Source organism: Oxyura jamaicensis, chromosome 18 (genome assembly GCF_011077185.1).
Source record: "Oxyura jamaicensis isolate SHBP4307 breed ruddy duck chromosome 18, BPBGC_Ojam_1.0, whole genome shotgun sequence".
NCBI classification, from domain to species: domain Eukaryota; kingdom Metazoa; phylum Chordata; class Aves; order Anseriformes; family Anatidae; genus Oxyura; species Oxyura jamaicensis.
In genome coordinates this window covers 3780609-3807142 of record NC_048910.1, presented here as the reverse complement: position 1 = coordinate 3807142, position 26534 = coordinate 3780609, and the positions used below count along the sequence as shown (strand labels likewise).

The window sequence follows — 26534 nt, the reverse complement described above, 5'->3', positions numbered from 1 at the left end:
CTCTTATTGCTCAGGAGAACAAGTCACACTATTCTTCACAAAGAGGGGGGAGACTTGACCTGCGTATTATGCTTCCGTACTTGAGCTCACACTCTTGAAGACAGATGCATCAAAAGCATTACATTATTATTTCAGGATGGCTTCATGTTCCTGGCATCTAATTCATGTATATTGTTCTTCAAATTCTTCTAAAGGGAGATAAAGACAGTCTTCTGCAATTAAAGAAAGCATAAAAGATTTCTTTTCCAGAAACATTTATTTTTAAATAGTGCTCTTTTCTTATAAAGCAGCTCTTCAAGTCATGTTCCCTTAACTGCAGTGTCTTTGGCATTTTCCTCCTAGAACTTTCTTGTACAGTGGTATAAAATCTATTTTATTTTTTCTTTACAGAAAAATAAGTATTTAAAGCACAAATTAATTCTCCAAAGTATTAAATAACATACCAAAAACTTTATCAAATCCATTACATACACTAATGGGACAAAACCGTATTGTGTATGTGCATAGTAATTATATACACATTTTTAGCTTAGTTAAATTAGTGCTTTGAAGTTATCAGGGAAGCTTTACAAAATATCCAAATGCACAATTGCAGTATTACCAGAATTTGTCACACTATTTGTAGAATTTACAATGTATACATTGCATTTAAAAACCTCTGCCTGAATATGCAAACCAATTACTTTTTTGTACATCTATTTTTGAATTGTTTGCAAAAAGACAGGACTTGATACAATTACACGGTAAGTCACTTCCCAGATTTCATAGAATTAAGAACTCAATATAATGATAATTATCCCCTATAGGAAAACACATCAAATAGTGAAAACAGTGGCATCATGCACAACAGAAACTAAAATACAGTATGCGAGTCCAACAGCAAAGTGTCACATCCTTTCAGTTGCACTGAACCCGACACTCATTCCAAAGCAGCATTACTGTAGTGAGCAAGCTCTAAAATAGGACTTATTTTTCTTATTTTTGTCTGTGTAGTAGGATACAAACATAGAGTATGCTCAACTATTAAACAAGGTATCCTTGCATTCAACACTTCACATGAAGGGATTCCATCCAGGTTCCTTTTCTCACAGAATTTAAGAAATTTTACAGCTGTTTCTTGTACAGTTTTTTGGTGGGCTCTGTGGCAGACGGATAATTTTAGCTTTCTTTAAGCTGTTCCTTTTACTGATGTTGCTGGATGTGAGGGAATACGAGCGTCCATGCATCATCCTGGCATTAAGGCCGTTGGCCATGGAGAAGGATTTGAGATGGCTTCTTAAGGCAACAGGGAGAGGGAGCTTGTCAACAAGATGCACAGGGGTACAGGAAACTATGGCACGGCAACAAAGGTCTTGCAGACTCAGTACTTAAAAACAGACATAAAACTTGCATTATAATAGCACACTTTTGTCAGCCACATGGCAGTAGCATACCCAGCACTCTGCATGCACGCTTTACTTCTTGGGATGAATTCTTGTTTCTCCTCCCACACCCTTTCTCACATCTGTATTATTCAAAAAATCTACTGCTTCAGTTTCTTAGTTATGTCACAATACTTAGATGGCTGAGAATGCAAGATCTAGGAAAGATATGTTTGTTATCCCCTAGAGAACCAGAGCAGGTTATACCTGCATATGTATTTTTTATGTTTATAAAGCTAGTTGCACAAGATTCCTGGTTCTACTTATTGATGTTTTTGCATCAGTCAGCCAAGTAATCATACTCTGGAAATTATTTTATATTAAGGGAACCACAAGCCTTTGCTAGGACTAAATTTAAATATTTTTAGTGTATTTTGCTTACCCTTGTTTGGCCTCCACAGTCTGTCCATTCCATGTCTCATCAATACTATTCTTGCTAGCTCAGTAAAGGACTCTGTAATATTGAAATTACAAAGTGGACTGACTTCAAAAAACGTCATGCCCAGCCTCTCAGCATAGGCTTGTGCTTGTTCAGTAGATACTTGGCGCTTGAAAGCTAAGTGAAGGCGGTTTCCAACGAGGATTTTTGGTACACCAGGAGCATGCTGAGGAGAGAGAAGCAATTAAAAAAAAAAAAAAAAAAAGTTCATTTCCCCCTTCCATCAATTAAAACAAACAAAAGCTTTTTCAAGATTTAAAGACCAAGTGGCAGGCTGGACAAGATGATTGCTAGAAGTCCCTTTCAGCTTAAATTATTCAAAAAACATCCCTTCCTCAGAGAAAAGAGACTTGCACAGATGATGTGGCAAATCCATAGCAAGAGTGGGACTACAATATGTAATCTTTGCCCTCCATATGCCTACTGTCAACACCTTTAAAGAAATCAGACACTTTAGCCGATATGTTTCCAACATTCTAGAATTATAAACATAGAAACAAAATGGTAAACTTGGCATCTTGGATAACTCTGTAGTAAGCATTGCCTGCAAATGCCAGTAAAAACAGCAGACAATATCATAAGCAGTCAGTCTGAGTCATCTGTTACAGACTAGAGACAGTCTGGGACTGTACCTTACCTCATCTATTTCTTTTATCCATCGATCGATTCCATCAAATGACCAACGATTGGTAATGTCATACACTAGTATTACTCCCTGTATAAAATATATATATATAATTTTAAAAACAAGTAAGCTTAACAGAGTCACAACACAGAAAACACTACCTGCAAATTCTCTGATTCTGAAATTATCTTATAAAATGCTGAGAAAACCCTAAATGGAGCAGAAACTCAACATCCTAAGAAACCATGCCATCTCTCTGTGTAGATCACTGATACGGTAAGGGGCAGAAAACCTGACTTAGTTTTGTGTCATATGTGTTGGTAACTATTTCTTTTTTATAGTGGACAACTTTTGTTGACCATACATCATGAGTCACAGCAAATAGATATTATTGGTCACGATCTGTAGCTTGAAGATTCAATGCTCTGTACAATTCTGGAACATAACCTGTGCAACTCATCAGAACCAATACACGTAATGAGTAACAGCAATACTTTGAAATCTGAAGCTATTGTGACTTTTAGTGTGTTTTTTTTCAAACTCATTTCATTACAAGTCATTACACTTAATTATATTTTTTGACTTCTCCTCATATCCTCCCATTACTTTTGACAGTTCTGTTACCAGTTCATCCTACCTGACACACAATTAAAAAAAAAATAGCATTAGCATATTTATTCATATGATAAAGTATGGTAACAGGCTTAAGTTGTTGATACAGCCAACAAGACGACCTGAGACTACGTATCATCATGCTTTTTTTCTGGTTCAACTTCATTCTGTCTCACTGATTTCTGCCCCTCCCTCTCCTTTCAAAAAAGGGAATCCCACCCCTTGCGATTTCCCAAGGTTCGCGTTACCTTCGGTGTATTAGTGGATCTGCAGACAACCTACAAGTGAGCTACAGAAGCCGTCACAACGGTTTTCTAACTCTGCTTTCATTCATCCAACAACCATTACCCATCACTGAGATGTACTTAGCTTACCTGAGCACCTCTCGAGTATGACCGAAATATGGTGCAGAATCTCCCTTGCCCTGATGTATCCCTAAAGAAAATAAATTTAAATATTTAAAAGAAGTAGGTGACCTCCTGTATTTAAGAGTTCAGCTAGATTAACTCATTTGTACTGATCAATATCACCTTATTCCATTAGTCATGCAATAGCAATCACTAATGTATAAGAGCTCTTCTTGCTCTCAGCAGTTTCCCCCCACTGGTATTCTGCCCTTTCCTCTACATTTTTCAGATTTCTCAGGATGAGAGGACAAGAACTTCAGATTTTATTCTTGTGATTGCCCTTGGAAAACAAAGGCTACTAGTCGAGTGTACAACATATGCCACTAGACATTGCATTTAGCTCAGCTTGAAGAAAGATTCTGTTTTCACAGCAGAAGAAAAGTGGGAGGAAACAATAGCTATCACCAAGGAGACTAATGGAAAAACACTAAATTCTTGATTGCAGCAGCAGTAGTTTATCATGAGCCTAGCATGATGAAGGAATCTTTACAGAGACAGAGAGCATAAATTTTTGGAAAATCATGCACACGCAAAAAATCACTGCATGAAGTGTTCAGAAGCAAAATTTTAAAGAGTGCAGAATCAGGTTGATAGTGAAGGGTGTCGTAAGAAATGAAATTCCATACATAGTTTTTGAGATAGATTACAGGTCTTCAAATGCAAGGCATGTTTTTTTTGTATATGGTCAACTGTAGAAACATTTCCAATCTGTTATTTTCAGGAGACCAAAGAACATCCTTTCCCTTCACAGAAAGGATTAAGGCATCTCCTTCCTGCCTGCTTCTCAGATGAGCTTTATGTTATATTTTTACTAAGCTATATAAAATGGAAGACAGAAGAAGAAAAAGAAAGTAGGTGAACACAATATCAAGTAATCCAGACACCATATGGCAGAGTACTATTACCCATCATTACATTTAACATTTGAAATGTTACCTTAAAATTCTTAAGGGCAAAAACAACCAACATGGAATAAATTAAAAATAAATCTGACAGGCATCCAGACATTTAATGCAAGTATTATTTTTTTAATCAAATAAAAATAAACACCAAGATGAATTGGTATAAGATCATCCATTTCTTGGAGGAAAATGATATAATCCTAACAAGTCATTTTGTATTCTGTGCCTTCCTTCTGCATTTATTATGCATCTCTCATACAGAGAAACTGTAGTGTTCCCCATTATACATGAAATAAGTGGAAAAAAGAGGTAAAGACTAAGTAAGTGACTTGTTCAAAGCGCTAGCTATCTGGATTGTCCTCATTTGGCTAAATATTTCTGAAGCATAACGGAGACCTCATGCCCACAGGAGTTATATTCTTCGTATCTTTGAAGTGTAAGTTATTAGGAAATGCAGAACACATACCAGAGTTGTAGCTTGATTCGTCGGCCATCCAGAAGAATCGTTGTAGTCTTATAATCTATACCTGAGGGGAAAACAGTCGTGGAAATCTTAGATCAGCTTGCATTTGCACAACATACAGACAGTTACACACTTTAAAGAAGCTGACCATAAAAGAAAACATTTTTCATAAGTACTTTATGAATTTAATATAGAGAAGAATAACTTCTTCATATAAAGTTCTGAAGACCTTATATTACTTAAGCAAGGTCCAGAAATCAAAGCAGATTTCTCAGGCTGCCTTCGTGTTGATAACCCATCTGTTTTATTCATTATCATGACAATGTAACATGCTTAAAGTTTTATTTCTTTTCAACAGAAAAACGTAGGTGTTAGCCTTTCCTCTCAAACATATGTTGTGAACTAAATGCCATTCTCTTCCTCTGTTCCTCAGCTTTACTGCCTCTATTATTTATTCCTTTCTCATCTGCCTAACTCACAAACAGCTCTTATAGAGTAGGTGTAGAAGGAGTACACACGTCCCCCTCACATAAAAGCAGCAGATAGTGCAAGAAGCGGATGTATCTATACATGCACACATTAATTAATCTATTAATGTAAAAAACAACATGCTGCTGTTTAGCTTAGCTTACATCTTTACTGTGCATCTTACAGCCTTTGCAAACAATCTTGTGACATATGTTATTAGCTTTTTTAATGCTAACCTGGCATACCCCAGGTTTTAAAGTAGGTAAAAATAATCTGGAGTCTAGTTTTGCTGTTTTCCTGGTCAAAACAGGTAGACAGGTGTCTCCTGTCGTGTCCGTGTGCCCCCCGGCCCCCCCCCCCCCCAGTTAGATCGTTAGATTAGGTAAAACTAATCAGCAGCAGTTATGTAGCTACAGTTGACCTCTGAAAATGTCCACCACCATGCCAGGGTCAATGGCTTTGAACACTGGGCTTCACTACTGCATCCACAAAGTGCATTATTATAAACATTAAAAGAAAGAGAGGCCTTTATTTTATTAAATGCTATTTGAAAAGTGTGCATTCAGTATTCGCATTGTGCAGCCAGGCAACACAGTTTCACTGGTAGATGCGTTCTCACATTTTCTTGGCTATGACAAAGCCAAGTAACTTCTTGAATTGAACATTTATTCACAGAGGTCCTCCAAAGGAAGTTTAAAAAGCATGAAAGCTCTGAAAATGTACTGAAATGTAACAAGACTCGTGCTTTGAAAGACAGATGTTTTATTTTCTGAGCATAAGCAAAACGAGGTGAGAAAAACACACTGACAAGGAAAGACAAATGCACGGGGAAGAATGTCCTAATTACTACTTCAGATTTCAGCAAATCTTCATTAGAGGAAGAGGTATGACAGTGGTGAAGATGATCCTGCTAATTGCCTGTACCCTTGCTGGAGGCAGACAATTACAAAACACTGTGGGGGCGTGGAGAAGACTCACTGCATCCCAGGAGAGTACTGGTGGGTAGGAAGAAGGCAACAAACTGACAAAGCAGTGGAAGTACCAGCAGTTGAAAAAGAAACGAACACCTCAAGTGCCTGTGCTGCCAGCCTGCCATCCTGCTCCAGCCTTGGCAGCAGGTGCAGGAGGAAGGGCAGGAACCTGGAGCTGTCGGGCGAGCAGCGCTCCTGGTGCCCTGACACTTCCATGTCCAAACAGCCACAGCTATGGAAGATCACAGAAAGCACCCCCATCAGCCAGACAGGAGAGAAGGGTCTGCTGGGGCACGCATATGGATTGCAGTAGTTGTGTGTAGAGGCTAGAGGGAGTCTCTGCAGCTACTGGATGGATACACCGGGGTGTGGTAAGACAAGCCTAAGGTTCATCACTATGGGTGGCATCAGTAACCAGAATAAAACATTAATCTATTTATCAAGGTTTGTATTGATGAACATATCAAATGCTTACCAACAAGATATTTTTATTTATATTTTTTCTGTATTTCAGCAAAGAAAAAGAAGTTTGAAAGTTTAATACGAATCGTATCAATTACTTATACTGCTCTCCCCAAGAAAGAGTTCAGCACAGCATGGCATGCGAACAACAACAGACAACCTGTCCTGGCTGCAAGCACAGCTCTGGAGAGACCTCTGGAGAGACACCCACCATGCAGGAAGTTTGCTCTCTGCCTGCAAACACAGTGTGGTCACCACGTTAACAAAACGGACTTCCTGCTGCTGCTTCAGGTCGAGTACTGCCAACTCCTGCTACCAGCTGTCATGGAGAGGCCCCAAAAGCAGACACTGTTAGTCAGTTACCACTATTTTTATCAACAGCAAATAATAAAGGGCTCTGACATGATAAACAGTCACAGAAAAGGAAGCTGTACCTGCCTCCCTTTCCATAAGGACAGGACTTTGTTAAGACTAGGTCCAGAATAAAGAAGTGGTGTTAAGTTACCAAACAGAAGTTACCACAAGGTAACAGCTGCCATCCGAGCCAGCTCTCCCGGTAGCAATAGGCAAAGAAAAGAGATGCTGCTTTTGTGCTTCTTCTAAAATTTGCACCCCTCTAAGCTGCTCAGATGGCATTTGCCATGTGCAATTGAAAAATGTGCTACGTGGGACAAACGAGATTTGAGCCCATTTTATGAAAGCAATCAGAAACTTGAAATCACTGAGTTAAAAAACACAAGACAATTACTCTTTGAAATAAAGGAAGGATGCCCTACCTCAGGAGATGTTCTCCTAGTTAAAAATGAGGATAAATTCTTGCTCAGAGATCAGTGCACAGTTACCCAATGCAGCCATCTCCAAGTTACAATCTCAAGGCAACTCATTTGTACACAGCCATCACCAATCTCTCTCCCAGATTAGACTCCAAGGAACTGTGAATGCTTTTATTACACAGCACAATAGCACCGATTCTTTTTCACATGATACCTGTTGTAACACAGATACTAAGGCATCCGCTGAACCAGGTTCTTTATCTCCACTACAAATAACTCCACTAATTTTCTGGCTTCCTAAGTGTGGAAGTTTACATTCGCAGAATAAATAGCTAGTAGTCAAAACAATAACAATATTAGCACAACGTTTTTACTTCTATATTGTATTTGCTGATGTTATTAGTAGAGTTAGAGCAACTTTAGGCTTCACAAGGTGAAAGATTTTAAAACAACAATTTGAAAGGACAGTTGCACTGTCGTACTATTGAAGTATTTTTACCTATTGACATAACTTGTTGCACAGTTTATGTCATTTCTAGCAGGAGCAGAAACCCTTGAACATCTGCCCAATCTGAAGGCCCAGCACAACAGAGGAGTAAGTCACCTTGCTGTAGCCCTAAAGAAACAGGTACTCATAGTACCTGAAAGCGAGGCTATTTCTTAAGAACCAGAAGGTGAGGGGAATTTACTGCTACCAGAGTCCTGGGAACGAAGAAGAAGGCAATGACCAGAGAGATAACAGAAAGCAAGCTCAAAGAAGCCCTCCTGGTGTGATACGAAGACAAGGTAAGTAAGCAGGAAGACAGGGCACTGCCATCCGTAGTTCAGTCACACATTATCAGGAACCGTATTTCAGCAATGCCACCTCACTGCCTGCAGGATATTTCACATGACTCACATCTGCCGACAGCTCCGCTTCTCCCGTTTCTTACGAACTGATGAGGACATGCTGCTGTCAGGTAGGAGTATATTAGAACGAGCTCTCTTGACACAGCCCTTTCGAGGCAGGCAGCAAAGAGAGGGAGCTGAGTTCTTCTGAGCATGTCCACCCAAACAGAGACTGGTTTGGTGCCATACCAACCTGCAGTCCCTGGATACACACCAAGCTGAAAGGCCTCCTACGGCAACAGTGGGCATTTCTAGCCTCTAGCTTGCTGCAGGAATGTGAATTGAAATGTCTCCTGCCTTTAGTTTAGGCTCTCATCTGTGCATTTGAGAAGAGATTTTTTTTTAAAAAAAAAGCCAAATAAAAGAAATCCAGCAATTTTCAGAAGATTTGTTTTCATTTATTAGTCAAAGCATTCCAGTTCTCCAGCAGGATTAAGAAATAGTCAAATCCACAAACCACAAGCAGAAATAAGTAAGTATTTTTAAAAATGAAACCTACAAAGCCTGGGGACACTGAACAGACCAGGACATAAGAATTGTTTGTGCACTGAAAGAACAAGTTTCATCATTTCACAAATTCTTGGAAACACAAAACATAGAGCAAACCCTGCATATCACTACGTCACTTGTTCCAGCATCCTGATATTTCTCTCAGGGTGAAATACCTCCACTAGTTTCTCTAAAGTTAATGAAGAGGCACAGACCATGTTTAGCAAAGCGTGACACATCCCACACAGGGAATGGACATCCATCATTCTGTTTAAAGACGTACCAAACACAGAAAAATCAGTACTGCATAGCTGGAGGATACACAGCTGAGCGTGCTCAGCACTACAGACCACACACTACTGCAAGTCATTCTTGTTTAGCTGCATATAAAGCAAAATATTGCATCTTTTTCCTTAGATGACATATATAAGACATGCCTGAAAAATACACTACCATCTTTTGTGGGTTTCTCCTTGGGGTTTGTGGGTTTCTCAAAAGATTTTTGAAGAGATGGATTCAGAAGCGTGTTCTTCAGCTGTTGTACAGATAGAAGCAGTTGATAACAACCTGCATATCACTGCAATTAGCATTTACCACTGATTAAGAATCAAAACAAAAAGTCTTTTCACATGAATCATCAGGAACAGCATGCAGCTATAACAATGACACCAACAGATGTGGATTGTGCTGTTGTACAAATCAAATGTCTTTCCAGAGCATTATTCACTCATTTAGTAAGACAGAATAGCTTTGTTGGGATACACAAATGAGAAGTATCTCCATAGAGGAAAGGGGAGAAAAAGGCAGCTAAATAAATAATTCAACTTTGTGAAGTGAACCAGAAAAACCTCTCAGTGCTTAACGCTTTTTTTTTTTTTTTTTTTTTAAAGTCAAAGTTATCTACCTAAAGCCACAAGTTTAAATTAAATAACCTCAAACAAGCCGCACCCCTTGCTGGAGGTTTTTTTTTTAATTGAATTGCTTTTTAATATCTTTTTCCCCTCAAACACAAAATGAGTAGCTAGAGAACTGAAAGAATTATTTCCAAATCCAGGAATGGAGTAAAATTTACAAGAAAGCACGTGGCTGTTCGATAACAACTGCACTAAAGATGAAGCCATCCCCTCTGTGCTGCTGCCTTGTAGCCATTGCCCTGCTATCACTTACGCTTCACTGCCTACACTGCAGTCATGTCAACAGCGATTATTTGAAGGTCTCTTATGAATTTCGGTTTCTCTTGAAGCTTATAGCAGTGTTCCTGAATTTCCTGACGCCTCTTTAGGGCAGAATCCTGCAATCATTTACATTGCTCATTTTGCATTACACCAAAGGCAAGGTTAGTTAGCCAAAAATCTTTTCTGTTCGGTTGAGTAACGGAGGTTCTATGACTGACGGTGTGACGACCAGTCAGTCTGAGCTTTGCAGCAGTGAAGAACTGGCTCGACTTGAACAAAGCTTGAACACAACTGACTACAGACAAACCATTGGTCATATTTTGGTAATAAGACAGGTAGAATAAACCCCAGACTTGTCCCTCTGATTTTTTTCAAAGGAATTAAATGTTAGCCTAATATTCTAATGTTTTGGAGCTTGTTCTGGGTTTTCTTTGGATCTGTTTTTCAATTTAACAAACAAACCTTAACCACTGCTTTGCAATGAAAGATTTCATTCAGTGCTATGTTTGTCCCTACAAACAACACTTTGAATATCTGAGAAAGTACAGAACACATTACTTTCTCTCTGAGCCTGGTGTACCTTTTGTTTTGTTTGATTTGTTTTCCACTTATTCTTCCTTTTCTTTACCCTTTCAATTTATCCTTTCTTTAAAGATTTATCCTTTCTTTAAAGTTTAAAGCATGTTGTTCCCTGGAGATATTGAGTGTAAGATTAGCAGGTTTGGGACTTAATTAAAATGCATTTTCATTGCTTCAAAATAATATGAACAACAATACTAAACCAACCAAAAAAAAATGAAAAAGAAAAAAAAAGCCTTCCATCTCCCTGCCTCTGTGACCTGACAGCCTTCCAGAGATTACAACATGCTAAACACATCCTCCAGCAATCACTCGCTCCATCAGTTTGTCCAAATTATCCATTCAATAATAGTTATCTTGGACACAACGTCTCCTTCCCACTGTCTGTTTCTGTGTCTAAATTTAAGATTCTACAAAACAGGAGGGAAAAGGGATCGACCTTTCAGTGGCCTATGTTTAACAAAGTCCACTGAAAACATACTTCAAAGACTGTTGACCACACCTTGAAAAAATAGTTTTAGGTTTTGGAGAGTGCTTAAAAACATTTTATCACAGGCATGATGAGAATTCAGTGGTCCCATCACTTCCCATGTTATCTCCTTTTCATGCACATTAACAATTACAGCCTAATGTTTCCCCTCAGAACACCTCTGTGACTATCTCCAATATATTTGACAAGTGACAGTTTCCAACTCCATTCATTGATCATCCCAAGCAAATGGATGCACATAGTGTTTTTGATTCAAAATTCATTGAAGCTTTAAAAACTAAGCCCAATGTTTCAAACCTCCTGCTGCAAGGATAAACTCCTGACAATAAAACTGGTCCGTGTCTTTTGATACGTGAGCACAAAGGTCAGGTTATCTGACAGCCATATTTGCCTTCTGCTTGCCATTGCAGAATAACCATAATTTTCCAAATTCCAGTCTCTTGTATTACACTTAATTACTGCAATAAAAGCCATCTGTTTGAAAAGCACAGATTGCCTATTCACATTGAAATGGGGACTCTAAAATTCTGGATACAAACTGTCTTCTTCAACCCATTAATCAAGTCATAAACTACAATTAAACTTAAGTCTTACACATAATACACATTTTAAAGACATGACAATTTTCCCATCTATTTTCAAAAGAAAGGTATTTATATCAGACAGCTCCAGCTTTATGCTTAGCTTTGTTTACGGTCAGACATACCAATAAGAAAGCCACCTTTAAAAATCCAAGTGCTCCTGAATGATTACACTGAAGCTTTCTATTGTTGCACGTTTTTAGGGCATCAGGTCAGAATCGAAAGGTCTCTGAGCACTTACTTCTAGCTGGGTCTAGTCCAGATGGTTGTCGTCACAACCAAAGCAAGTGGCACGGCAGCAAGAAGTTTGTCACAACTTATGGCCTACCTCCAGTACTAATCTGGAAACCAAATTAACAACTGAACCACTCCAAAACCTGTATAAGCCACAGAATTTAGTCAGAAGCAGTACCTCAGTAAGTGTCTCTTCACTCTCTTATTATCAGCATTAGCAAGTAAACTAAAGCCCACACTTTGCATGTTTAAATCATGCCCTGCCCCAAAAAGAATACGCAAACAACTTTTTCAATACGTGATTTCCTTTCTGAAGATCATACCTTAGTTTGCAGTATTTCTGCTAAAATAGCTAAATAGAAAACTACACATTCAAAGCAGACAGTTGCTTGGAAAGGAGAAAGCACTATTTGACATCGGCTAACAATCACCTTTTAACCAAAACTTGTGAACAATTCATTTCTATTCATGTTAAGAGGAAAGGAAAATAAAGATTCTGAGATCATACTCCATTTTCGTCTGTCTTAAAATGCACTTGTCAACAAATAAATAGCCTCTTCTATAGTCTAAATTTATTTTACATGAAGAAAGAGAAGTGTCCCCATCCTCCAGGTCAGGAAGAAGCAGCAACTACAAGCTTCAGTTCATCATTTCCTTTCTTCCACTCCTCCAAAAGAAAAGGATATCAGAGGCATACGGTAAGCTTGTTAACTCAACTGTTTGCTACAAGTTGCAGTTTACATCCTTAGATGAAAGCTACGATATATAAACATGTTATTGTTTATAAACAGGAGCACTGCAGGAAAAGGGAATGCTATTATTAGCATTAGGGGGAAGGGTGTCATTCTGTACTTCAGCGTATTTTAGTAATAAATTTGAAAGAAGTTGGGAAGAGATTAATCTGTCAGTCCCAGGAATCTCATACATGAGTTGTTTATTCCTCATCCCCTTATTTCCCGCATGGATGTGGAAAGATAAATTGAAACGAGGAGCCCTGATGCTCAGTGATCCCAGAACTCCTCCAGTGCCTTACAGATCAATCTGCTGCATCTCAATCCAGCTGCTCTTGTACAGCCCCACACCACACACTACTGACTAGCAGATCTGTGTGAAAAGTCAGGGTCTCCAGACCTACAGACCAGACTGAAATGGCTGTCACTAGTTTGACACAGAAATGAGGACCTGACAGAACACTACATTATGTGGTAAGAGCGGTCTGACAAAGATGCAGGGATGAAGACAGAGCGCAGGGACAAGACAGTGAGAAGGAGAGGCTGAGCAGGGGAGATGAACAGAAACACAGAGCAAGGAAGCTGAAGGAACAGCCAAGAGACAAAAAGCAAAGGACAGGTAGCGACCAAACTGTAAGTGACCAAGGAACGGAGCAGAGCCTTTCAAAAGGACACAGCTTGAATGAGGTGAAGAGAGAAGGAAAACAGATTAACGGTCAAATGTTAGAAAAGGGAGTATGCCTTCCTTTGACATCAATGGTGTAGGACTTCTGGTCCATTTGATGGTCATCTTTCCTGTGATACGATGTAGCACCAGTGATTATGCATTTGAAATTAAATTCTCTATTACCTAGCACAGTTAAAAATAATAATAATCCTCCACATGTGATCTTCTCACTGCTGCTGCTGTTCTTCCTACAAGAGTTGGACTGTACCATGAAGGAGGAGCTCCGTTGCATAAATCAGGCATGTTGTTAGCAAGCTCCCTCTCTTCCTAAAAACCTGTTCCATTACTTTCAGAGAGCATCAGCTCTCAAGTCTATGATTCACAGTCTCACCATGTCCTCTATGCTCCCTGCAATTCAATGAAGTTTCAAACATGCTCGTAGCTCAAGCAATGGCTATGATGTGGAGCTCTGCACACCCGTAGAAAGTATCATGAAGAGAAGCTTGGCCAGGCTAAGATAACTGACCAGAAAAAAGTGGAATAGATTTTAGGTAAGAATTGATCTTCCAATGTTCCTGGTGCTTGTGAATATCTTCCTGGCACAGTAATTCTTTATCACACTGCTTAGCGGGTAGGGACAAATCATCCTGCTGCATGAGGAAAAGAACAGAAGGCAGGGTTCATATCTTTTACAAAACCTACAAATCAAGAAATGAGAAGCAGCCACGCAGAACTTGCCCTCACTTACATGTTGAACGTAAGGTTTGAAATATGACCAGAATCTGGAAGGAAGAATAGCTTCAAAACTACTGTAAAATATTAAAACCAGATGCAGTATTTCACATTTTACAACATTTTCTAAAAGAGAACAATGACCTTTTCTGTCTTGACACTTCATTAGCAATAAACCAGTTCAAAAATACTTGGCATGAGAAGAATCCCAAGACCATCCAGTAGCTGCTATTGTGAGTGATGGGCCTAGGAGCTCACTGCAAACAGTTGCCAACTTCTCCAGAATTTCCCTAGGCTTTAAATCAAGTCTCAAATAAATGCTTCTGAAAAGTTAAGCCACCTCTATCAGTTAAGCATATCAATACATCATATAAATTGTAGAATCAGAATTCTGTTTCAGAAACATAGTGCTGTATATTATGAAATATGTGATGTAACCAAGATTTGCAAAACGAACTCCCAGAAAACAGAATGCCATCAATCCTCCCAGAATTCACTGCAGTATTTGTCACCAAGTAGTAAACTTCAACAGAACAAGACATCCAAAGTACCACTGTAGGGAGAAAGTAGGGGGAAAAAAAAGGTAATTTCTTTCCCCACCATGAAGCATTGCATGTTCAAAGAGGGAAAGAGTTTACCTGAAAAATATCTCTTTGTGCTGAACAAGTAACAAGTTCTGTTATTATGAAGAACTAGAGATCAAAGCTGGAATTCAGGGCAAGTAGGTGTAAGTGCAATAATTTTGCTTTAAAGATACCAAAGAGTAAAATTAATAGCATTATTTAAAATTTTCTGAGGCTTAAAAGCTGTTTTCCAGAAAACATACAGCCACCATTTCCAAAGCACTGATATTTTAAGAGCTTTCAAACTATGCCTCCAAAGAGAAAACCAACTGCACTTCTTCAGTTTGAAATTCCACGCAAAACACATGCTGCAGTAAAGTGGGTTTTATAGGTAACGTTAACAAGAACTCGAGGAATTACCAAGTCACAACGTATCTTCCATTTTGAAAATGAAGGAAATTAAGTCTGACTTGGATTGTGTTTCCAATTCTCTCCTCTCCTCCTCCCCAGATATTCCAGGGGAAGAGTTGCCAAAATTATAACTGTACTCCTTTTCCAGAAGGAAAACACAAAATGCTAGCAAGCAAACTTTCTCTGCGTTTAAAGGAGAAAGACAGGCTATACACTACTGATACAAAGTTCTTGTTCCACTCATCATTTAGTTGGCTTAAATTTTCCATGACATTAAAATAAACTGATTTCATTGGAGTAGAACAAAGGACATTTCAGGTGGGAGCAATCTCAGGAGGTCATCTAGCTCAACCTCCTACTCAAACCAGGTTCAGCTAAGAGAACTGGAGACCCCTCTGCACAACCTGTTCCACCGCTTGACCGTCCTCATGGTTAAAAAGTTTTCTCCTCTTACCCATTCTGAACTTCTCTTGTTTTAACTGAGATCTGTTGTCTCCTAAGCTCCCACCAGGTACAGAGCCCGTCTCTGTCCTCTCGATGACCTCCTTGTGGGTAGCAGAAGGCTGCTCTTTGGTCCCCTGCAAAGCCTTCTTTTCTCCACAGTGGTGACTCATTAGTCTGCAGCCAAACTTCATTTAACTTATTAGAACTGCAGACTTTCCTTCACTCAAAAACTGTGTAATTACTTTTCTTGTAGTCGTCTGCATAAAACTACCCTGTCTTGCAGATGTCGAAGACAAAGTGAAAAAGACTGTCTATAAAATTTCAGTTCTCAAACACCATTGGATTAAACTCTTGTTTGGAGACAAAAACTAGTATTTATATGGAAAAATTATTACACTACATGTATTCTTGGACTCTAGAATCTTCTTGCTCCAAGACTAGCATCATTCTATATAGGGGCCTTTTCTTATCCGAACTGAAAAAGAAAAGTTTAGAGGTTATGAACTTGATTAAAATTCCATTTGTCACACTTCTATTTTATCAGGTGTGTGTTCAGGTTGAACCATGATTTACTAATTCTGAAGTGGTTTGAAAAGTCAAGGTTGTGCTTTATGCAAACTCCACTTGGTGTATTTACAAAAGCAAACACAGAAAAATGAGAACAGAGCCCTGACTGACTGAGATGATGCAGAGTGAATAGGGATAGCATTTCCTTGCTAAAAACAACTAGAATGGAAATATACTTCTCCAGCTACCCATGTAAAGATTTTGCACCACAACTCTCCTTATATTGACTCAAGTATTCCACTGAAAGCATCAGCTACATGAGCTTCTTTTCCTCAGTCTGGACTTGAGAGAGAGCATTAAAAAGGCTGCCAGACCTGCTGGCTCTCTTCCGGGTTTTCCAGCTGGCAGCTTTGTATTTCACACACTTAAATATCCCATTTTAAGGCACCACATAAAGTCAGCTTACAAATAAAGTATAAGGGCACAGGAGTTACATTAACACATTACTGTCTCTAAAATTTTGAAGGGATGAGTTATTTTGTTCTGAAGTCTATGGACTAAAATACCTTCCCCCCCCCCCGCCCCCCAGGGTTCGGCCCCCTTTTTAATTAAACTGTTGCTTTTTTATTAATATAAATATATTTTCTGTTTCATACAAACATCTATAATGGTTCATTTTCTATAAAAATAGGCAAATTAAAACATATAATCCTCAAATAGACTTATGATCATTCCTTCAATATATTCTTTCAGAGCAGAGAAGGACTCTTTGCTGTTTCAACTTTGCTGATGTGAGATCACAACAAAACCTATTGGTGAGGTCAGGGCAGGGCTCACAGCACAAAGGCTTAGGCCAGAGGAAAAATTAGAGCAATGGCAGGAGCTGCGGTGAGATGCGAGCTGCCAAGCCGTGCTGAACATGTATGGGATGAAACTGCACTGAGGGCTGAAGCACAAGCCTGGAAAAAACACCCAGTAAACAAATTATGGTCACTAAACGCAAGTAGTCAGGCTGCTTCTGAAAGTGTCAAAGATCAGCTGCAATTCATCTGGGGCAAATGTGTCACTCTTGGACTGCAGCTCACTTTTAAATGTTGCTGCATGTTCAGTCTCCTCTAGCTTTACATAGTCACAGGTGGGGGACTTGAACTAGCCACGTATTAATAACTGTGGCTTTTTATTAAATAGGTTATCCTCCTCTGACCCAAGAATGAAAATAGCTTTTTATAAAAGCTATTTCTCCATGTGTATACAAACACATTTCTCCACACAGTTTTGTGTGCTGAAGCACACTTAAAGAACATGTACTATTTTAACCAACACAATTAAAACAGATATAGATGGCATTGGGGGTTTATGTTATATGAATATGAAACTGAGATCCAAAAATAACTTACTGGGAGATACTTCAGATAGTTTGATTTTGCATGAACTCAAGCCATCACTTCTAAACCTTTTTTAAAAAAAAAGCTTCAGGCACTTTGTTATTTTGTGCCTGATAAGACACATGCAAATCTCCATTCTAGAAATTCTCAGTACAGTTTCTCCACCTCTGTATGTTAAACTAGCAGTTCCTACTTTGAAATCCAATGTTCCAAAAACATTTTAATGTCCAAGGTAACTCTGGAGTAACAGCCTTGGCTCTCCTAGCTACGTCATGCTCACCACCCATCGCTTAGCTACCTCCATCTCCAGACAACACTTGTTGGTTCTGCACAGTGGAGAATTCTGCACAGTGGAGAATTCTTCCCTTTGATGGAGAATCCCATGCAACAAAGAAAAACTGCCAAGCTGTTATATCGGCTTTCAGCTTAGCACAAAACTGTATTTCACAAGGAATAAACAGCTTTCCCATTTCCATTCTTCTGATAATAAACATGATTCCCAAATCCTTAATCTTCCCTGTTTACATGCCTATAGAGCAGCCACTAATTACTGACCTGACAAATGTTTCTGTGTGTAAGGGTGTTTTTGCTGCTAGATCCTTCTTCTTCCCCAGATGGCAAACAGTTACCTTTCTGTACTATAGGATTCTCACCTTGCCTTGAGCACGTTTAAGAGATTTGGTCCAGCCAATCTGAGCACTGTAAGGACCAATTCCTTAGAGTTTTACAGCCCTTAGGGCTCAAAAAAAACCCATGCCTCCTGCAAAGAACTACCAACAAGATCCTGAGAAAGTCTCAGCTGAACACTGTACACGTATTCCTTTTACCAACATGCAGACAGATTTACGGTCTCATCAACATCAAACAAGAAGTCCATTACACCAAGAGCGGGATGCATCAGATTAAAGCCTTAAGGCAGCTGTTGTTCAGTACACTTAGTCACTTGGCACGACCTGTTATCGATGGCACTCTCTCTTCTACTCCTACCCCACCCAGCTCAAAGAGGATGCTCTCCTGCTTGCTGCAAGCTCCTGTAAGGTTGGGAGCGATGCTGGTTTCTGGACCTTTAAACCCTTTCCATTCCTGGGCAACATGAGAGTGTAACTTCCTGATAATTAGCCTGTAACTTTCCACAGATCTGAGCGGCAGTGTAGAGACATAAACAATTGTTGTGAAAAACAATATATTTTGGGGACTTTGCCCTAAGTAAGTACTAGATTATAATCAGTACTGAGTTTATTTTACCTTTCTTAAGAATGGGCATTTAATACATGTCAGTAAATCAGTGTTTTATCTGTAACAGCTTCTTTTAGCCAATGAACTTGCAGTTTGGAGCATCTGCCTACTTAACCAGTTCATAGTTTCATGTTGCAACATATGAAAACATAAAAAGGGAACAATTACTTGTCCAGATGTGTTCCACTATATCAACAGATGTAGATATGGATGAAAAAAGCACAGCAAGCGCAAAACAAACGTGCTCGGTGTATTACATTTGAGATTTTTCCTTAAATCAAACTAGCATAACAAGCACTAGCTCATGTCAAGTATTTTGTGTAAATACTGCATCAGTTTTCCGTATTTTCAGTCTCCCATTAAACAAAATCCAGAAGAGCTGAATAAAATGGGATGCAAATATAACTTTTAACACTAGCCAATTTCTACTCTTAATCCCGTTTTCCATTCTCGTTACGTTCCCAGAACAAAAACAAATTTAAAGCAATATGTAAATGTAATTTAACCAACATATTGGTTATAAAACTTCATCCTGGCACAGGCAAACACCATTTTGGTTAGGCCAAAGCAGCTTAAAAGGACTCAATTACTTTGAAGTCTGACCACTTTTCAAAATAACCTGGACTTTTTGTTTCATGTTGCACACCTGTCTGGGAGCCTCAGGGTATTATTATTTTTTTAAGTCGCTTTCCCACTCTTGCATATCTGTGAAAAAATAGGGGGAAAAAATGACACCAGTAGCCCAAGGGAAATGGAGACAGGCAGTACACAGAGCTATTGAACAGGCATGAGAAAGACAAAGAATAAAGTAAGCTGTAGTGTCTTTAGCCACAACAATCTGAAGTATTACTTCTAGCAACAGCAGATATCAAATTCAGACACGTGAGTACATGTTGGTCTTGGGCAGGAATCTGAAAAACATTTGCATGATTTGCAAGATTTTAACGCTTCTTCCTTCTGAAACCATACAACAAAATAATATGTTTGAATGAAAATTATGTTTTGTTTTTTTGCTGTTGCTGTTGATTAGGCTTTGTTAAGAGACATAAAGAGCACCTATTGAAAAAGAAGAAGCTAGACAAATACCTGATTTGAACATGTGCACACAGGGTCAATTTCCAAAAATCCATCAGCATTGGTAGAGCGAAGAGAGAGCTGGGAGAAAAGTACTTCAAACCTACTGATTTCAAAACTTTCCCATAAAATGACCTAGTTCTTGACTTTCATGAAATTGTAAGACAGTAACTCTTGCTGACCATAAGACGGATGTAAGCAGGGCACCTGAGTTGCTGAGTAACATTAAGCCAAAAAGCAAAACTGATTTTTGAAAGGTTCAAAGAAATACATGAAAACCCATAAACTGCTAAGCAAGCCTAGGATCAAGCCAGGTGAATATTCACCGTTTCAACAGATGCACAAGACCAGCTAACACTACAAAAAAATTAAAAACAAAACAAAGCAAAACAAAACAAACCTACACTGGACCTGACAATCACAGAAAATGCTAAAGGATGCTTGACCACACTGTTTATGAAAAATGTAGACAAAGAGTTAAAGAAAAAAAGTGGTTCTCAAGTCTGCTGCCACATATCAGGGAAAACATGCACTGCTCTCATGAGACGGGCAGTTCTTAGCATGATAAAGTAACACAGGAGTTGGCATAAGGTTCCAAACTTGAGATTAGAGGACAGAGAAAGGTACATGAAAAGTACCAAAGAAGAAAACCAATTTCAATTAGATTATAAGCCGCCTTCTCTTTCAGAGGGCAAAGTTTATGTCTTAAGAACAAACGGAACAGAGACAAGCTGGGATCGGAACTCTCAGCCACCACATACATCTCATAAGTGACTGCGTATTACAATGAATTACTATTCTGCAGTGTTGTCCCCTGGAAGAAACAAAACACAATGGTGGTGATAAAAGGGAAGCTATTTCTATTTTTCTGTTTCAAACGCATGGAAAGGGAAAGTACAAATACAGAGTGGGTAGCTCTTTCTGTTTACTCAACTTTCTTGGCATTCAGTACAAGCTGCAATCTAGCATTACCATCCTCTTCCAGCAGTCAGCATGGCTCCTGTAAGGTTACACACTGAAGGGGTAGTTGTAACTAACAGACTCGGAGCCAGATCCATTACTGCTGTACAGGCTCATCCCAAAATAAGTTGGATGCCTTATTTGAAACAGGTATTTTTTTCCAGCAATGCCATAGAAGCCTACAGTAATGAGATAAGAAACCAGATGTCTTTTAGGCACTTAAACTTGGCGTATGAAAGCAAACTTCACCTGCTTTTCCTTGCACAAGAATGCAGGTTACATCCTTTTTTTTACTGAGATCAATGGGCATACAACAGGATTTTAACAAAATTTAAGGGAGGAAACATTCATGCCTATTCAACATTTTAGAAAAAGTTACTTCATAAGAGGATTTTTTGTTCTCCTTACACATTGAGATAAAGCCTAGTCTGTTTGATAGGCAACCATAATTAACTTGGAAAGATGTTTATTTACCCATAGACTGGTTCTCAGAAAATTCAAGTAACTCTTCTGCTAGAGAAATGCTATAGAACTTCCTCAAGCTTGTCCCCAAAAGTTGGTGCTATGTGCAGCTACGTGCTATGTCAGAATACAGAAATGTAATGACGTTGCCATCAGTTTCTATTGCAATCTTTAGATCACGTTGCATTTAGGAAAATGTAATGGCTTTGAAGTAAGTCGGTGATAAACAAGGCATCTTATTCATCATTACATGGGTAAGAAAATAAAACTACTTTATTTCCCCTTCCTTTCAGTCAAATTACATTTTCAAAACCACGGTTTTATGAAGACAGAACAGATAAACTTAAAAGCAAACCTGCGTGGGAAGCATTTTACCTCCGTTAGTTCTGTGTTTAGTCTTGTTGGGGGTGAGGGGAGGAACCTTAGTGAGCTCACAAATCTAAGCCTTTTAATTTCTCATGTTAACAGTATGGCCATTTCCTAATTGTATTTAGAGCCAATTCCTTCCTTTGCACTGAAGAACGGTTTTCACCTGTGCATTAGGCTTGCAAGATACCAGGAAGGGACAAAATGACCTAAAAATTTGTCTGTGGAGAGGCAGGCAGCAGACAAGCATCACAACCAATGATTAATGCCAACAACTATTACACACCAGCATATTTTAAGCATTCAAATAAGACAACCCTTACCCAGGAATTCTCAACCTAAGGACAGGGGAAGACAAACAACTGTGACAGGAACTTAAGAGGACATAAAATGGTCACCGAGTGAGAGGATGAAAGACAATTTGTCAGTTTTAACCTGATGTTCCTGCAAGAAAAGGAGTAGGAGTACATAGGTTTGAGCAATCATTCCTTTCAGTCCCTGTGCTGAACAATCTCACTGCAAGCACAATTTTCTCTATTTTAATATGAGAGCAAAACAGAATCGAGCTGAATAAAAATCTGTTAGCCTAAGACATCAAAATATTGTTCTACCTAGTGACAGCACATCTCAGGTATTATGTTCTAGTCTAGAAGCAATTATCTCCTCTGAATATATTCTGCTGATAGATTAATGATACTTAAAAGCAAAGTTTCTGCAGTTCTCTAAAATCATTTTGGGGCAGTCTTTCTTACTAGGTGAGAGACCGAGTGTGTCCAAGCTATTGTAATTTCAGTTTTGAGCAAGACGTGGGAAACCCATAAAGATGTGGGAAACCCATTACCTGCCCATAAAGGCAGGTTATCCAGACCACTAACATTTCTGCTAACCGCCCGTCTCCAGGATAACTGCTTCCTAAATCATCTCTGTCAATCACGCTCACCAACACATCTTCCATAGCAGTCCGTACTTTGCTACGTTAATAAAGTTTATTCCCTTCTTTCCAACCCAGAGCCCTTTGGTCATTAAGAAGAATTTAGAGACCAAGAGACTATATTCCTTCCTAATAGCTGTACTGTGCCAAATGCTTTCATGCCATGGCTTGTGGACCAGCAGCAGCTTGCAGGGACTTGACTGATCACACGATGCTGGCTCGCCTCCCGGCCTCCAGATTTTATATAACTTTTGTGTACCGACAAAAAAGGAGTAAGACATATGATGCTGTATCTTCCCGGGAATGAGAGAGATGGCAGGTTTATTTATTATATAGTTAAGAAAGTGTCTGAGAAAAATTAATTTGTTGTTAACATGATTAAAGTTTGAGCCCATACACATGAGAAGAGACAGTTACATAGATCATAGCTACACACAAAGCTTTCAGGCATCCGATGGCTAAACAAAAAAAGCAAACCACCACATCAAAAACAAAACAAACACAACGCACTTTTGTAGTCAGCTCTGGGTTTTTACTTTATTATCATTCTCCTTGTCTGCTTTTGATGCTGCTGAAGACAACCAGCAGCCCTCTTTGCTGAAGTGTCCGCTCTCACTTAGTCTTTCTTCAACCTCTCTTGAAGTCCTGGGGGGCTCAATTAGATTCTCCTCCTTCCCCAAGGAGCAGTTACACGCTGTTCAACACCTTGTCTTTTCCTATAATTCCTTTAAAAATTGTCTGTGTCTACTTCTGAGAGCGCTGCAGTGCACCTTGCTGGCACCTTCCATCACTTTGCACAGAAAAGGAGCCCAACACTACACCAAAGCTATATTCTAACATTTCTTCCTCAGCTCTAATGCACTGCTGTCCTTCCTGAAACCCAGCACCGTAACCCCATGTCTGCATCCTAACTGCCCACTATAGCTCACTCTTCCCAAACTTCTTAACATTCATATTCTCACCCTCAATTTTAGTAAGCTTCTTCAACAGGAATAGCCTCTTTCATTTTGCTGTAAACAACAAATTCTGTCTTGAATGCTCAGATTTAAACAACTGCCCAAATGCCCTTCCTTCATCGTGTTAATTTGTTCATTCTCATTTTCAAGGCCCTTCAGAACTCTTCTCTCACCACAAATGCTCTCATCTCTTACCGCATTGTTTCTCCCCTCCAGAGCATATCAAAGCTACTCCCTCTTATCAAGCTCTGCAACAAAGTTTTGTCATTTCAAAGCTTATACATGTGGCACATTTTGACTGGATCCATCATACCCCTAGACTTTCTCTTTCCAATTCAGAGACCTAGTTGGCATTATGAAATCAGAAGATCCTAGCCAGTGAACTAAGGACTTGAAAGTGGTCAAAAAAAGTCTGTTTATCAAGCTTTTAACTGAAATTAAATAAATACATTTTAAAAAGAGTCATAACACCAACAGGATGTTTAGCTTTCCCTGCATCTCTAGATTCCCCGCAGCTGCATCCTATGTTGCCACACTCAAGTGATGGAGGAAAGGCTGAGGGGATCCAGGCAGAGAAGGGCTATCAGGTACAGAGCCCCAAATAAACCAGGCAGTGTTCAGGCAAGTTCAGAAGCGTTCCAAGCTTGGTGCATTTGAGAACATCATACAGTGAAGAATAAAGAAATGGATTAAGACCAAGAAAATATTTTCTACAGACTTTCACAGTTTAAGTCAACATCCTTCCTTAAGTGAGAAGTGGTGGTATGCTACAATCGTGCAAACACTGGAGCTCAGCATGCTAATAAAACTCTTAATTATGACACTAGTTGCACAAAATGTAAAATCAGATTATATTCCATTAGTCTTCTTTTACATCCTCTGCTTTATCTGCCCTGCTCTTTTAACTCCTACCCTTCTCTTCAGACATGCTCATCTTCTTCTAGCTAAAAACTCCTCTCACCCTCTGAAACATGGACCTTTGCATAGCACAGCTCGTGAGGACCTGAATTACCGTATTTTTCTAACCTTGTATAGTTAAGATTGATAAATAAGCTGATGAAGAGACAAAAATCCATGAAGTTGTGCATAGTACTTACAACCCTGTATGTACATATTTTTAAGTTATTAATAACGATGAATTTCCAAGCTGCACATTAAGTACTTGCTAAATAATTCTATAAGAACATGCGTATTTTTTGGCTGTCAAGAAGTGCATTTGCAGAGATGGTGTTAGCCACACAATTTAAACACTGTTTAAGAGCAAAGCACAAGTATTACAAGGTTTACACGCAGAAGACCTATGAGCCTGGGAGCAGGTCAAACATTCTCTCTCTGTTACGTCAAGATACATTGGAGACTGAAGTGCTTCTTCAGCAGAAGAATTTATAAACTTAGCGTGTACAGAAGGAGCCAGACGCTGCACGCTCTCCCCAAGCTTCTGTCCCTTTTCTCCAACCACTTGCAGAGCACAACAGACTTAAACATCCCAAGAAGTAATTTAGCAAAACTACTAGGCAAACAGCTTTAAATGCATGCTGATGCCTTCAAGGTGCAATGTGACTCATAAGCAATCATCCAAAGAACTCTCCTCCCCCACCCACTCCTTTGCCTTGAATCAGTACTATGAACCCACCATAATAACAAATCCTGAGTTAATGCAAAGCCTTCCAAATGAATTAACCAGTCACAGACTCATGCTAGCAGTAATTTAAAGCAATGGGTAATTTTACAACATAACTTGCTTTTTAATATCCCACGCAATATTTTTGCATGAGGAAGAAAATTATGATTAGAGAGCTGTGCTCTAGGAAAACAAGACTGGGGAAGTGAAAAGACTAGGAAGAGATAGAAAGTAAAAACCCCTTTCACCAAAGCCATTATAATCTAGTTTTACATCAGTTTGCAATGAGCACAACTCTTTATTTTGCAGAGAGAACACAACTGGCATGGAGGAGGCTTTTCAGTGTCGCCCTTTAAAAAGCTGAAGCAAAAGGACACACTGCAAACGTGAACCTTGGTCTTAAAGGGCTGCTCTTCTGGTACAAAAAACATGACGGGGAGAAAAGGGAGAGAAAAACCTCCTTTTCTACTCTCTCAGTGATAGCAATCTCACAGGATATACGGTTGCTGATTAATAGAGCTCCTTTACTAGAAGATTTTTGTCACGATTTCCATTTGGGGGGCTGGAGCTGGCTGACCTTTGGGGCCTCTTCCAACCCGAGCCATTCAGCGACCTCCTTCCCCCATGGTGCACCTCAGCGATGCTCTTCCCACATCTCCCCCCCTCGAGGTGCACCTCAGTGCCTGGCCCCGGGCGCTCTGCACCCAAAGCCACGTCCCTCAGCCCGAACCGCCCCTTCCCCATTAGGCGGAAGCCCCTAACCCCAACCCTAAATCCTAACCCCAAGCCTGACGGCACTCACCGGCGGGGTGCCCGTAGGGGGACTCAGCGGCGCCGCCCTGCAGGCTGCCCAGGATCTCGCCCTTGCCCACGTCGCTGTCGCCCACCAGCAGGAATTTCAGCAGGAAATCGTAGGCTCTCGCCGGGCTGCCCGCCTGGCTCATCCTCCGCCGCGGCTCAGCTCCCGCGGCCCATGCCCTCGGGGAGCGGGGCTGCCGGGCTGCTGCATGCCCGGGGCTCGCTGACGGGAGGCGGCGGCGGCGGCCCCGTCCCGCTCCGCCGGCGACCTCCCGCCGGCCGCTCTCTGACAGAACCCGCAGCCCCGCCCCCCGGCCTCCGCCATTGGGCGGCTCAACTCGGCCCCCAGTTGCTAGGCTGCTCTAAGAACGCCATTGGCTCTCTCACCCATCAATCGCGCGCCCTCTCCCCGCCCCACAGGAGCCGGGCAGGGAGCCCAAGGGTTCGAGTCCCAGCCCTGGCAAAACAACCGCTAAAATAAAGTATATAGAGTATGAGGGGAAATGCTCACTTTTCATGTACCACGAGCAGCAAAATACACTCAGGAACTTTCTAAAATTAGGTGCAGTAACGCATAGTAACCTCTAAGCCCAGATGTTGACCAGAAAATCTTATTTCTTACACCTTCCCATACTGCAGGTGTTCACCGCCCAAGCTCTACGCTAGGCCTTGGTGACCGTCTTGTCGTTGGCTTGTAGCCTATATGCCAAA

At 40.0% G+C, this 26534-nt stretch overlaps 1 protein-coding gene across 1 annotated transcript; it reads right to left on the bottom strand.

Moving 5' to 3' along the window:
• Positions 1-237: 237 nt before the first annotated feature.
• On the bottom strand, positions 238-26126 carry RAB40B (RAB40B, member RAS oncogene family). The gene is made up of 6 exons (XM_035342554.1): positions 25828-26126; positions 4873-4933; positions 3472-3532; positions 2498-2575; positions 1804-2026; positions 238-1366 (listed from the first exon to the last, which is right to left on the bottom strand). Exons 1-6 carry the CDS (start codon positions 25967-25969, stop codon positions 1095-1097), a joined length of 837 nt encoding a protein of 278 aa, XP_035198445.1. The 5' UTR covers positions 25970-26126; the 3' UTR covers positions 238-1094.
• Positions 26127-26534: the final 408 nt, after the last annotated feature.